This window comes from Aptenodytes forsteri, unplaced genomic scaffold (genome assembly GCF_000699145.1).
Source record: "Aptenodytes forsteri isolate BGI_AS27 unplaced genomic scaffold, ASM69914v1 Scaffold54, whole genome shotgun sequence".
Classification (NCBI taxonomy): domain Eukaryota; kingdom Metazoa; phylum Chordata; class Aves; order Sphenisciformes; family Spheniscidae; genus Aptenodytes; species Aptenodytes forsteri.
Window position 1 is genome coordinate 13757440 of NW_008796044.1, and position 15255 is coordinate 13772694.

Sequence of the window (15255 nt, forward strand, 5' to 3'; positions counted from 1 at the left end):
ATCATGAATGTATGATTGCGCCACGATCCCATAGCGAATCCCCTGAGACCGCTGTGATAGCTAGGTAATTACTTCTGGGCACTAGCAAGGATTAACACTGAAGTTTTCCTGGTGGAGTAAACCATGAGGTAGGGCTGGAGCTGGCTGCTTGGCATGTTTTGAGCCCTGATAAAGAGCTGTCTCCATTGCTGCAAGGCCAGGCCTGTTCTCCCTCCACAGTAAACCTGGGAGTGACAGCTGGGCTCTGTGCGAAGAGTGAATTTTCATGCTGAATCATGGATCCTGACCAGACTAATTTTAAAAACTTGCGGCCTCAGGAGCAGAAGCTGCTGGGAGCCTTGAGGCTGGCAATGAGAACATGGTGGTTGTGCTTATTAGCCGCATTAAATGCTGCCCTCCCAGGAGAAGGACGTTGGGGCTCCATGGGGATGTAGGACCACCGTGTGGGGCCTTCTGTCTGTCTTGTGAGCGAGGGGAGCTCTGCCAGTGCAGTGCAGTGGCCTGCAGATGCGGGTGTCATGACAAACATGGCCTTGAAGGTTGGTGGAGAAATGGTAAGAAGCTGCCCAGGCAAATGTGTCTTTTGGGGACTGTCCTTTGGCTGCAGGTCTCTTCTAGGAGGCACAGAGACAAGGACCTCACCACACAAGGCACAGCCTGAAGCACAAGGCAGTAAGGAACACTGCGGTGGGGTCCGGGGAGGCTGGGTGTGTGTCTGTCCTGGCAGCCAGAGGCTGGACAGGTCGGTACATTGTTGTCACCACAGCGGGGAGCTGCGGGGGGCTCTGCTCAGGGTACACATTGCCCAGGACCTGCTGAAACAGCAGCCCGAGGCAGCAGTCTTGAGGCAAGAGCACAGACGTTCTTGTAATGAGCCCAGTGATCTGGTGACTCATTCATCCCTTCCCAAGCAGCCGGTTTTGATGTGAAAACTTCAATAAATGAAGATGGAGAATCCACTTTTGTAACATTTCCAAGAGTTGTTTCTTATTTCTGCTTTGAAGGTGATGGCTTTAGCTTCGTCCCTTTGCTTCCTATTATGTTTCTGTGAACTAAGTACTGGGAGCCTTTAATCAATCCACAGCGCTCTCGCCGCCTTTCTTCGCCTCTCTGAGCAAGTCTTTCCTGACATTCTCTGAAATCAAGAGGTTCTCAGTGGGGCTTCCAGGGCTCTTGTAATGCAAATGATAATAATGATATTAATGCTAATCATTGTTATTCTATAGGGTGAAATGTCAAGATTCCATTCATGTTAATTTTTGGTAGGTAGGTGCCACATTAACTGTATCCCGTCCTGACAGAGAACGTGCTTTTCATATCACAGGGACTATTAGAAATTGTTAGTAATAAAGTTGGCTACTATTGTGCCTGATGGATTGGTCTTTGGCATACAATAATGCAAAGTGACATGGCAAATTGGGAATGAAGGATGAAAAGCTGTTAAAAAAATTGTGGACATAGCTATAAGTTAATTAATTTCATATCTAAAATGTGCACTACTGTTGAATTTCATGTATGTATCTAGGAAAGGAGCTAATGTGTTGAAGCAGGAGGGATTGGTTTGCTACTACCTGCCTGCATAGAACAAGGCTATACTGGCAACTGCACTTGCCTTGAAATAGGATTCTGTGGGCAGTAAGATCAGATTTTGAAGTATGATGTCTATCTTTAATTGTCCTGAAATGGAGGATATCCTTGGTAGCACAAGACCCCTGAATGGTGTATTTTTGTTACCAGTACTTTTAAGCAGCAAGTATTTTACTGCAAACAGCTCCATTCTTCTCATCAAGACATTGGTATGACTTGCTCTCCTTTTGGCCTTGTATTTATTACGCAATATTACTTTGTAGAAAGTATTGCTTTTACTTTGCAAAGTAAAAATCTTTTGGGTCAGATTTCTCTCTCATTTAGGTCATTTTTAATTGACAGTAAGTGAAACTAATGCTGTTATATAACACAGAGAACGTAACAAACGCTGCTACTTCAAATTTATACCATCTTAGCTGAGACCTGAGCCTGAACCTCTCTTGGTTGATAACTCGTTTGTCTGTTTGATTTCAGCAGCTAACCTCACTAATTTGGATAGTCTCGACAGCGCGTTGAGCTTTATTGAAGACCGGGTGCATAGATCGAGGCAGCGCTATCGAAGGCATGCAACGGAGGATGATTACAACATTGAAGTCCTTCTGGGGGTTGATGACTCAGTTGTTCAATTCCATGGGAAAGAACATGTTCAGAAGTACCTGCTGACCCTGATGAATATTGTGAGTACAACCCCGCTAACTGCACTGTGGGGAGGCACTGAAAGGACAGTGAATGTAGGCTGGTTTAGCCATTTCAATAAGACATAACAGATTTTTCTCGTGGCAGGAGATAAAATAACTCTGGGAGGAAAATCCAGGCCACTTTCAGAAAAGCCAAAGGGGGAGAAGGAAAAGAGAAAAAGGGGCCAAGGAAGCAGCTGACTGTGGGACTCTTAAAATGTTCAAAGTCCTGCTTATGTGCTGTGGTGGATGGGGGCACAGGGTCAGGGGCTCAGGTTCGTGGAAGTCATTATGTTTTAGCTGTATATTCCCTTTACCTAAGCTCCCTGCTGAAAAACATGGTTTGGAGACCTGTCTTCAAATAAGGTTCTATTAGAAACTTCGATTGGCTTATACATTTTTAAAACTACTCAGTTGAATTCTTTGATTCCTCAACAACCACTTTAGGTCCCAGGCCACCTACCTACTCCTTGTTCACCCTGCAGTAAAATGTTATGCAGTGTATCACTGAACTTTCTTAAATTGATTTAGTATTTACTCCATGACTGATATCTTTAGGTTTCCTTAGTTAAATATTTAATCTTCAGAACCATAGTCTGTGCAACAGACTATGTAGCGTAGTAGTGATAAAAGGAGACACTAGAGAATATTATATTTGAAAGAACCATTTTTTCTTTCTAAATATCAGTGCAGCAGACACAGCAGCCCTCTAGTACCCCGGTCAGTAAGCAAGGACTCTATTTTGTGGGAAAGAATCAAGTTTTGAAAAATCATCTCTATTATAGATCAAAATCAAAATACGTTTTTTATTCTTCTGGCCAAAAAATGGGAGTGTGTGGTAGCCCCCTTCATAAGCAACTCATTCAGGGATGACTTTCTTCCTTCTCATTCTCATCTGGAACAAGAGTCTGGTCTCAATAAAACACACTTCTGTAAAAACTTCAGGTTCAGTGAGTGTGTGTTCTTAGTGAAATGTTGAGTAAAAAGTTGAAGGTCTGCTCTATTTTTGACAAATAGAGTATGACTGCTGAAGTTTACAGTCATGTCAAGAGAATGAGCGTCTGTAGGTGACTTCTTGGCATTACAAACCATAGAGGCAGATATATGGACAGAAATCCAGGCTATTAGGTACATTTGCCTGGGATGTATTTTTTCCAAGATATATTTTTTTAATTATGAAGCTTGTTTTTTTCTTTCTTTATTACATTCTTTTAACAATGTGTAGAATGTCACTGTTTTTCACTTTAAATGAGAGGTGGAATACAATTTAAGAAAATCCCTTGTGTGATATAAATTCAGATGCACTGACTTTTTGTAACAGTATTGTAAATAGTTAAAAACCTGCACTAACATTAGAGTTATAGGATACTTCGTGTCTGCTCTGATGGCTGTAAATACATATATTCTAACAGAAATGACATAGTGAATTTCATTTGTTTGTGTGGTTTGTTTCCTCTGAGGCTTAAAACAAAGTCTACAGTGAAACAGATGGTTTTATACATCTCTAAATTAACAAGCCAAACAGGCCAAACCAGGAATGTGGCAAGCGGGCTGAAATAGATTAAACAGGACTCTTTACTTATCATGTCACTTAAATCTATTTTTAAGAATTAAAATATACAGTAATGGTAAAGAAGCCATAAATGTTCCAGCTCTGGAATATACTTTTTCCTAATTTTAGCAAACCATCCAACACACAAATTGTAAGAAATAACAACTCTTAAGCATGCTGTCTCTGCAAGTGGTTTAGAAAGTACAGCCTGTGTAACCGTACCACAGGGCTGTAGCAGCTCTTGGCATAGGCAGTAGTTGTTCTGTTGGGAGATCTGAGGTAGAAGCGTGTCTTTTGGGGACTGAGGATGTGTCCCTTGCTTTGTGTCCAAATACGAGGAGCTGTTTGAAATCCACAAGGCCTCTCGGGGAGGCTCTGGGTAGTCTCTGGCAGTCATCAGTGTTGTCCTGTTCTTTCCTTCTTCAAAACTCAGCTGGTTTCTAGACTCTGTATTTTAGCAGAGGGATGGATGATGGTAACCAGTTCTGTTTCCAGCTGTCCAAGCATTGCTCCAATATAGAGAGGCAAGAGGGGTTTGTTACTACAAATACCAGGCAATGCTGGGGACCCGTATCGTGCCGAGGGACATCACAGCGCAGAACTTCTCCTTCCCCTTGGCAGCGTAACTCCAGCTGGCAGCTCCTCCAGCTCTTGCCCTCATTGCTAGATGGATGCAAGGCGAATTTCTGTGTAGACCATTGCTACCGTCTCCTTTGCTGAAACTCACGCAGTGACTCCCCCGTTGTCCTCTGCTCCACCTCCTTGAGTAGTTATTTTTTTTTTAGAGAATGGGCCCAATCTAAAAAGCCTTGGGGTCTCTAGCTGTTAGGGGTCACATGTAGACAGTGTGTTTCTGATGAGATGTGTAGGTCAAGCTGAAAAAGAAGAGACAGCTACAAAAAATTCCAGCTGTCCTTTTAAATCTGGTGGAAGATCCTACCATAACCATCAGATTGTGTGTACGCTGCTGGTTTTATGGATGTAATCAATTAGCTTTGTACAGTAACAAGGCATTAAGCATAAAATCAATTAGCTTCTTACAGTAACAAGGTACTAAGCATAAAATCAAAGAATGCATAGTAAGTAAATAAAATAATAGTGGAAGTATTTACTGGAGATAAGAGGGTGATCAAATAGTTGAATTTCTGTGGTTCCAAAAATGAAATAAATCCCAGGTGAATCCTCCCTTGTGCCCGAGCTCCTGGAGGCATGAAATCACTTTCCCAGAAGCAACTCCAGCATGGCTCCTTCTCCCCACTTTGCTTGATTTCACTGTCTGTGATGGCGTGAGCAGCTGTCCTTAACTAACTTTTCCCAGGGATCTTGGGTGGAACCCTACCACCAACCCAATCAAAACAATATATTTTTTTCAAGCCCAGTGCAATGACTTACTCAGTAAATCTGTTTTGTGCTGCTTAAGTGATGTGTTACAGTCCACACCTAAAAGCCATAAAGTGAGAAAAAACAGGGGCCGGGTGTCCTGGCTATCTTGAATAGCTGTGCTAATATTTATCCCAAAGTTTGCAAATGAAGTCACTCCCAAACGAATGGTGATAGACGCCAGAGGATTTTTAATGCTTTGGGCTGCAGCCATATATTGCCTGACTGTACGCCAGCCGTTTCACCGCAGTGAGCTCGGCCTCTTGCCACCCCCTTTTCATCCTCCAGTCATTTCCTCATACAAAAACTCTGGTTTCTCTTGACATCCTCTCTTTTCTCTGCTCAGCACCATCGGGACATTCAGTCCATCTTTGGAAAATATGCCATTGTTTTTGCTTTAGAGACCCTCAGCTGCCTCTTGCTTGCACCGTTTTCTTTCGTACGTCATGCTGTGTTTTTTCCTGGGAAGGATATTAGCTTGCATAGTCCTCTGCATTTCCAAGCGTGAGCCCACACATTGCACAAATTAACTTTGTATTTATAGCATGCAGGAGCATTGCAACAGAGGAGAGATATTTGGGTGGTATCTTGCAGCTCTGTAGTTTACTCAAGAACGTGGAAGGTAATTTAATTGCAGCAAGAAGGCGGCTAAAAATCCCAGGGATTTTATCTGCTCATACAAGCGTTTGGAAATATTAGAAAAGTGCAAGGCTAGAAGCAGCGTTGGAGAATTATCTTGTTCCTTGGGAAACAAAAGGATTTCACTGCAGGATGCTTTGGGAGGAGGAGCAGGGTGCTGAATGGGCGTTAGTGAGCTAAAGTACGTATTGGTGGTAGCCAGCCCTGGGGCTGAAATTCTTTGATTGTTTCATAACCCTTTTTAAAATAGTTTTCATGATTAAGCAGGCCTTTTGCCACCTGCTGTGGAAGAGCGGCAGACCTGAGACTCACCAGTACATTTACCTGGCTGGGCCTGCAGTATTGGTAAGGGTGAATATTTCAGCCTCTACAATCCTGTGTTTAGGGTCACATCCAAGATGAATATCTTCAAAACAGACTTCCTAAAGAGGCAGAGGTAGAATATGTGATCTTATAATATTTCGGCCATTCCAGATAACAGTGTGTCGCAAAATAAGCTCAGTTGCATTTGAATGTATTGGCTCCATCTGTCTTGACTTCAAGTCTTCAGCTTCCATGCCGCTCTTCAACTTGTGTTTTTTTCCCCAGTGAGGCACCTGTTTTAGCTTTTTCTTGTAACCTTGTCTTTCTTCCTCCACAATATTCCTCAATTCCTCAACTACCTCATTTTCTAATTGGCAATTGTCATCCTTGTATATTTTTGGGAAGAATTTGGCTACAAAGTATGTACATTTTTTGATTTTTGGACAATTTCCAGGGGCAAAAAAATCTTTAATTTCCTTTCCATTCCTTTACTGTAGAAGGTGTGATATTGCAATATTTAGGGGTTAGCCTCCATTACATCCGTGTAATGGATATATGGCCAAAATGTTTGCGATGCTAAACCCCATCTCCTCAAAGTAGATAGGTGCCTAACTGCCATTATTTCAAAGGGAGATAGACCCCAAATAGGATTTATGCCTCACTCTGGGCTAGATTTATCTGAGTATTTAGTCGTTTACCTGCCTTTGAAATCAGTGAGAATCAGTTTCAAAAATTAGCCCATGGGATTATGTCTCTCCCAGACTTTAAGTGAAACTTCAGCTCCAGAACAAATACATTAAACAACTTTTCATTTGAATAACTGAAATCAATGGGAGTTATGCAGCTGGGGGCTTTGGAAAGTCCCTGGAGTCTTTCACCTGCATCTTTCAGCACTACACGTCTTTGAAATTGTGGCCCTGAGGCACTTTTGAATATGTTATCCATCCTCTTTAATAGGATGTACATGATACTACTATTATAGATGAGATTTCTGCTTTCGTATCTCTGGCTGATGAAGGATGAAGATTTGCAGGTACAGAACAGCAAGTCCCTAATGAGAGGAAAGGGCAGAAATGCCATCGGTTTCTAACTGGCAGTTGGATGAAAACCTGAAAGCCTGTCTAATTCAAGCTGTTAAAAAGAAAGCGATGATTGAATGCTTTGAAATAATGGTGCACCCTGTATTCAGAATCGTGCTTTTTAAGCTAAAAAGCATTTTTTTTAGACGGGAAGGCTATTTCAGTAATATAGAATTGACTGGATTTTTAAAAATTAAATAATTCATAAGCAGCAATACTCATTATTTCAAATCAGTGTATTTTAATATGTACACTTCAGATCTGAACTAACTCTGAGAAGTTTCACAAATAACAAATGCAAGTCCAGCTCAATTAATCTGAGGGACTTCAGCTGTCAATAGTTGAATTACAGCTTGTTTGAAAATTTAACTATATGTATGTGAGTTAACTCCACGTTTAGACTGTTCATTATAGACCAGTAGCTGTGACTAGTGAGAAGAACAGTTTCTGACGAGGCCTCAGGAGATTATTTTTGTTCATTATCTTGATTGCCACACTACAGTGGAAGTTGTACTTGTGATTGGGCATTCGGAAGGTCCCGCAGGAAATACCCTCTCTGAATTCTCACAGGTTTTATTCATTTTCACAGGGGTAATATTTCCAGTGTCTATTAGGTGAGCATTGCTCACCTAATACCTATTAACTGGAATGTGCCTTGCTGCTCTGTTGGACATAGCACAGAGCATCACACAGGTTTTGGTACCATCCTTGAGGTAGAGGGTAATTACTGTTAAAAGGTAGATTTTTCCTTTACTCCAAATACCAACAACATGAACTTTAGCCGTAAAGGTTGCGGTCAGGGACTTTTGAGTTGTGACAGTGTGTTTTGTGTGATGGAGTATGGATAATTAGTATCAGCTTTGAAATTTTGGATGCTTTTCTTAACCAAACCACTTAGATTTGAAGAGGTCACCGTATTTATTGCATTGACACCACACCCCTGTCCCTTGTAGTAATATGATAAATGAATCTGCTTAATTATTTTATGATACTATAGTTGATTTTATTAAAGTAATCTTGAGACAGTACTTCAATCAAATACTGAGTGTTTTGGTGCAAAGGTAATTTACAGTGTTTAGAGAAACTTCTCGGAGCAGTGGTTTGTGGGAAAGAATGAGGAGTTCCAAGAGCCTGAGGGAGGAACTAAGAAAAATAAATTAGTCATGAAGTCAGAAAACAAAGTGTATGACCTTTCTAAAGCCAATGTTACAGTTGAAGACGAGATAGAGACCCGTAACACGAAGCTACCTAGTGCCTTGCCAACACATCTGCTCTGGGGAATGTTTTTCATTTTGATCAGAAGCAGCGAACTTGGACTTGGTAACATCTACTGACTCTCACACCAGGGAAGGTAAATCAGGACTTGGACTCGTATTTGCATACAAAATGCCAGATTCTTATCTCTGTTTCGCAATGTACCTTGCCAAGCTCTTCTAAAACTGCCTGTTGCCTGTGGTTTTGAGCAGAATGATAGATGTTTTCCAAATCTGAGATCACAGTTTGACCTTTAAGTTTCATGTGTGGTGTGTGCTTTCATTATTCTTTTTTCCTTGTGACGCTCAACAAAGATTTCAGAAAAAAAAAGTTCCTCTCTGAGGAAATGAGGAAATGCCTTGTAAGGACTAGAAAGGGAGACTAGGAGCCCTGGATTTTGCCTGATGACTTTCTGTGTGACCATAGTTTATCCACCAGAGGAACTGATGTAATGTTATTCCTGTGGGATTAAGATGAAGCTTTGGGAATGTTAGAAATGTTAGTTTGGGATCTTCAAAAGCATAAAGGAGGTGATGAAAATCGAAGAGGATAGTGGTGTTTGAAGTGGGAACACAGAAAAATAAAGTGAGAGAGGAACACTTTTGGGAGGGTCAGATTACAAAAGTTTGTGCTCAGTATCCACCATGACATTTCTGGTTCCTATTCTGTAATTCAAAACAGCCGTTTCTTACAGAAATAGACAATCACTGGATGCCCACCAGGCACCGAGGCTTTGCTGCAGATAATTATGATCTGATGAATGAGCTGTATCTCGGGCTGGGCTCAAACAATGGTTTGCAAGGAGCTCTGCCATCCCTCGGCAAAGGCACTGATGCTCTCCAGCTCCTCTGCTATCGCTCTGGCAGAGATGCACACATGGTTCCCTCTCTGCCCGAGAGCACGTAGCCATTGGTAGTTTCTGCAACAGTTACATAAGGATGTTGGGTGATTGAAGAGCAGTCTAATTGGGTTGGATGGATCAGCAATTTGTGGTGGCTGAAAAGCCAGATGCATAAACTGCATCTTGTATTGTGCCCTCTCCAAATGGTTAGATAGGCCCTCTGATGGCCGCTGTAGCTGGGTCAGATCCATCTGAGGTTGATGGTAGCCAGAGGTTGAAACTATTAGATGTCCGTCAGGGGTGTGTGCTGAGGGAGCCTGAGGAAGCAGTGCTTACCCAACCGTACGGTGCAACGCATGGAGCTGCAGAGGGTGCGCCTCGGGATGAACTCAGCCGCGATGATTTATGGTTCAGCGGGATGGAGCTGAGTTGTCATGAAGTGGGCTGTCTTTTGCATAGCAGATGCTAACAGACTTTGCAAGGCTGGGAACTCCTTCAAACTGCATGAATGAGTTTGCCGATGACTTGCCAAAATATGCAGCGTATTCTTTCTCCTATTGCGCATTGGTTTACTTAGAGATTCAGGGAACCACCTGACTTACCCTAAAATCCTGCCAGCTATATCAGCAGGTAACCCACTCCGCACCAAGACTAGCAAAACTGCAGGCTGTTTATTACTATTTGTGTTACAGCAGTTTTCAATTCCCTTTTAGGATTGGGCCCCGCTTTGCTCAATAATAAAAACTTTGCAGTGCCTCTTTTACAAAGCATGATGCATCTCACAGATGCTTAGCTTGTCTTTAGTTGGGGTTTTTTGATGTATTCTATGTGCTTACTGTGCTGACTTGAAACTTGCTCAGGGCAGAAGAATTATAAAATAAGCAGAGAGGGACAGAAGAAAAAATAAATAAAGTCTTTGTTTTTCTTATGTAGCACCAATCTGTGCCAGCCTGATTTCTAAACAGAAACTTTAAATAGAAATGCATGTTTTGCTTTGACTGAAATATCCCAGAAAAATAAACCAAAGTTATCCCAAAATAGTTTGTGAACTACAATAGCTTGATGAAAGTCTCTTTACAGTATTCCACCATGCTTTGAATTCCTTGAGATTTACCCAGGCTTCTTCATCACCCTCTATAAATGCTGCATCACTGTAGGACATCTAACAAGATTTAACGCATTCACTGCCTTCAGTTCAGGAGCTGTGATTTTTGGGATGGTCTCTGTGTACTTTCTTTCCCTGTGCAGCAACATAATTTTAGACTTACTGATCTAAGAACAACAGGAGATTGACTCTGATTTTTCTTGTGTTGATATGAACCAGGATGTCCTACTGAAGTACATGGAGATGCAGTGCTGTAGAAGTACTATGTAATCGTTTTCACACCTGTGTGTATTTATTACACTGACATCTGAACATATATATCCATTGTCTGATTATCTCTGCTTTGAAACAAACATTTCAGCAGTTGTGTTGGATGAGAGCCTGGAGCTTTCCGATTCCGCGGGTTGGTTGGTCATTTTGTGCCCTATACAATGAACTGCATTAGTTCAACTCTGCTTTCCTGTTGAAATAACAGGTGGAAATTTGGAGAATCTGAGCTAGGGATTGTGGAGGCCCTTTTGGTCTGTGCACTTTTCATGAATGTTTGAGAGCACAACATTCAGTCACTTGGATCTCGTATCTTTAATAATGTCCTGAAACAAATAGGTGCAATTTAGGCCATGCTGAAAAAAAGAAAAGCATCTATTTCAGCGTATTATCTATGTGCAGTAAGACACTACTAGTAAAGCCACAGTTTAGCTTAGAGAAAGGCACAGAGGGTTCAATTCAGCTGCTGTGTGAAGAGGGGTTGGACTCATCCTTACTAATGAAACCAAGACCCAGAGCTTTGAATTGACCCACTGTCTTGCAGAAAAATCCAGTATCCCAAGAGAACCAAGCAGCTTTTTACAGTGCTTGTGCTTTTCTGTTCATTCACAGTTTGTTTGTTAGATGTCATTTGCATGAACAGTCAAACAGTGTTTCAATTCTGTTCCATCAATGTTTTCAAGCCAAGTTTCATTTTGGCACGCAACAGCGATACGGTTGTTCTGTTACTCAACTATTGTTAAAAGAGGCTTAGGTTAAATTCTGGAAGTTAATGAGGGAGCGGTGTGCAGCAATTTGGGTTATGCTTTATGAACTAATTAAATACTTATTTACATGCTGTGTTTACTGTCCTCTCTAGACAGGAGTTTTTGTTCAGTACTCATTTCATGTATAGGTAATTTACAGCTTATTTCAGCCTCATATTCTTGATGCGTGTGCTCTCTTCCCACTACACAAACAGTGAGGCAAATTAATATCCTTGCCTCCCTTGACAACATGCAAGGGTCTTTTTCCTGGGTGAAAGAATTTTTGTAAAGCAAAATGCATGTTTATGTCTTGCCTTTTTATATCTGTGTTCAGTAGTGGTCCTCAAAGTAAAAGATTTTTTTTTAAATACAGGAGTATAAAGTTAGTCTTCTAAAGTCTTATTTAGACATGTAAATAAATGATCTAATTTCCCAAGGTATTGTTTACAAAGCAGATCTGAACAGATCAGCTACTTCTACACCGCAATGAAAATAGCGGCCCCTGAAGCCAGTCATAGCCACGGGCTCCTCACCCACCATCTTCCAGCCAACGATCTGCTCGTCAACCGGTAACGAGCCTGGATCCCGGGCATCCCACGGCATGTTCCCCAGGTTCCCCGGGCAGGGGCCCTGCAGGGTGTGAGTCTGCTCCTGGAGCCGTGGTTCAGCCATGCTGTCTCCTAACCATCAGCACAGGACTTGGACCTTTACCAGGCATAAAATTAGGCTCTTATATCCAAAAATACTGATTAAATTAATTAATATTCACTTTAAAATGTCAATGGGGATTGCTTAGCAAAACCTACACTGATGTATTTAGTTTTAATGATTTTTACAGAGATAAAAGACGAGTCATTAAGACTAGGGCTGATTGAAGAAACAGGACATTATTTACTATGTTTCTAATGAAAGGTTTTCTGAAAGTTACTTATTAGCTTGTAGTAATGAATCTGTTTTGCAGGAATAAAGAAATTTAGGTCCAGCCAGCAAAGCAGTCCAGTTTGGTGCAACCTTTACCAAGGAAAGGAGGTTTTAGGAAAGACACTTGCCTTGCAGGGAATCTCATCTGCCTCTTCTAATTTGTAAACCTAAACCCCTGCCATTTGGCTGAGTCTCATGCAGTCTTCATCACTGAATACCTAAATCAGCCTCTTTAACGGTTAATATTTGCCTAGCTTGCTTGTAGCAGTGTTTCCTAAGTAATCTTTATACATCCACATTTCATTCTCTACTCTAAATATTTACAGTTTTCTTTTCAGTGTTCCTAGGGTGATTTCCCCATGAGCAGGTTCAGTTACGTAGCTCTAGTATAAAAAAAGAAGACAGTTTTTAATTTGCTGGCATTTTGTAGCTTTTGTTCTGCTTGCAAAGTTTAACATTGATTAGTTTTGACACACAATAAAGCCAGCCCATGTGGCCAACGATGCTTTTTGAGGGAGGTATATCCTCTTGTCAGAGTGTGATGTGATGGGTCCCAGATGGAAGAGTTACAGGGTGCAGCTGAGCGGATCCAGCAAATGGCTCTCAGGAGAGAGGTCCTGTCCCTCTGCTCACTCGACCCCTTCCCCATGCATGGTCTTGCCCAGCGGAGAGCTATTCAGGATTTTGCTTGGATTACTGTGCTCTGGGCTCCAGCGGGCACACACAGCTGGGATGAGGCAGGGAGGAGCTGGGAATCCTCCTTCTTAGCAACAGTAGCTGTTAGATCATCTCAGCTGCATTGTGTAGGTGCACCATGATACCGTTTAGGCTGGCACTTAAATAGCTGTTAATATGAAGTCTCTGATGATGTGTTGATTTTAAATTATTTCCTGAATTATGGCCTGTTGGGAGGCTACAACAGAGTTTAGAAAAGAAAACATTCCCTCTCACGTTGGTGGAATTTTCCCTGTTTTATATATGATCACAAAGTGATCCTTGGCTTAATGACAGTGCATAAAAGGTACTGCTGTGTCACTGCTTTCATAGTTACTTGTTGCCAGTACCGTGGTTAAAGCGCTGAATTCTTTTGCAGGTTAATGAAATTTATCATGATGAGTCCCTGGGTGCTCACATTAACGTGGTCTTAGTGAGGATAATCCTGCTGAGCTACGGCAAGGTAAGTAAAGGTTAATTTAAATGGAGGATATCGATATCTCTGAACTTCATTCTTTTATGAACAATGTAGTTACTGGTGACATGTATCGGTTTTGTATTTTAATTCATCCATTGTCCTTACCAGTCTATGAATATAAAGAACGTTTATGTTTATATGTATTTGTTTATCATTTGAACTTCACATTTCAAATAATTTCAGTTTCTTCTGGGTTTTCTCTGTGTCATTTTAAATTGCTGCTTAGCTCTGGCACTCTATCTTTTCAGATTTGTTTGGAATAATCTATGAAACGTAGTGAACATTTTGGTTCCTAAAGAAAACATGAGGTGTTGTGGTAGAACTGTATGTAAGTAACAATAAACACAAGATCAGTTCTGCAAGATGCTGAGGGCTACAGCCTCATTCCAAGAACTCATTTAAACTTGGGCTTAACATTAGTGGGACTACACATGTGCTTAAAGTTAAGTGCGAGTTCTGTGGGATAGGGGCCAGAAGGCAAGAGCTCTGCAGATCAGATCTGTAATTAAGAATACCAAGTGTTCTCTCGCTGTTTCTATGGAAGTGGTTATTCTGCAGGCAAAACTCAGGTAAAGAGGAATGGAATGCTAAATGGTTTTCAAAAGTATTGAACTGCTCAGTACCTGTGTCCTGTTTTTGCCAAATCAACATCAAATTCCATGGAAACAGGAACAGGGCATTTCAAGTATGTTGATAAATGCTTTGGTTAAGGACATACGATTTTATAGCAGCATGCCCAGCTGCTCAAAGCAGCGTGTTAAAATCTAATGTCCCTTTCTGTGACTGGAGTTGCTGGCATTTGCATGTTCATGGAATAAACCTGGGTTCTGGAAGACTCCGTGTATGTTCATGCAAGCTGCTGAAATACTGTCAGTGAAGAGCCAGCGCAGACGGCATCAGTGGTGAAGCTCCACTGACATTCACCAGTTTACCCTGCTCGACACCAGCTAAGAATTTTCCTCCCTGGTGCAAAGGAGGGAGCTCTCAGTTCTAGTCTGGACTCTGCTGGAGACCGGTTACCTGGATTTTGGATAAATTGTTCTGTCTGTGCTTCCCCATTGGAGAACTAAACACACTGATCCATCTCCGCTCTTCCTGCAGTGATGTAGATGATGATGATATAGTTAAGTGTTTTGAATAAGCTTAATCAGATGCGCATCCTAAAATAAAAGGTAAAAAAGGTCACATTTGCCATTTTGTGATCAAAAGTCCATGGTGTGTGTAGTAACATTAAATTACAAAATAAATGAAATATCCTTGTGATTGCTGTAATGACAGCAATTTGAGGGATTGCAGATTGACTAATAATTCTCAAAAAATTCTGATATTGCAGTAGTGGTAGAAGCCAGAAGAATGAGCACATGGGCTAGTCACATCTTTGCTGTCCTTATTTCATAAGTATTTCATAATTGTTATGTGTGTCCATCTTTAGCTCTATAGATCTGCACCAGTGGTCTGAACTCTGATAACTTCTGCTATTTTTCTGATGGCAGACAATAGCTACGGTAGACCTCATTTCACCTTAAGAATCTTTATTTCTTGTGAAGAATAAAGCGTTGTCCATTGATAATTTGAAAGTTATCGATTTCATATGAATCTTCTTTAGAGAAGAGAGTGGGGTGGAGTGCAGAAACCTTCACTTCGTGGTGGGTCTTTGGCCACATCACAAAAATAGCCATTGCAGGTAGCACTGTGTAATCTGCTTGTGGATA

General features: G+C 41.4%; 1 protein-coding gene across 1 annotated transcript in view; it reads left to right on the forward strand.

The window, feature by feature from the left end:
• ADAMTS2 (ADAM metallopeptidase with thrombospondin type 1 motif 2) overlaps positions 1–15255 on the forward strand; it is a 190465-nt gene that overhangs the window by 130574 nt on the left and 44636 nt on the right. Inside the window, exons 4-5 of the mRNA XM_009286064.1 lie at positions 2062–2264; positions 13445–13528. Coding sequence (XP_009284339.1) covers positions 2062–2264; positions 13445–13528 — 287 coding nt within the window. The remainder of the gene's footprint in view (positions 1–2061; positions 2265–13444; positions 13529–15255) is intronic.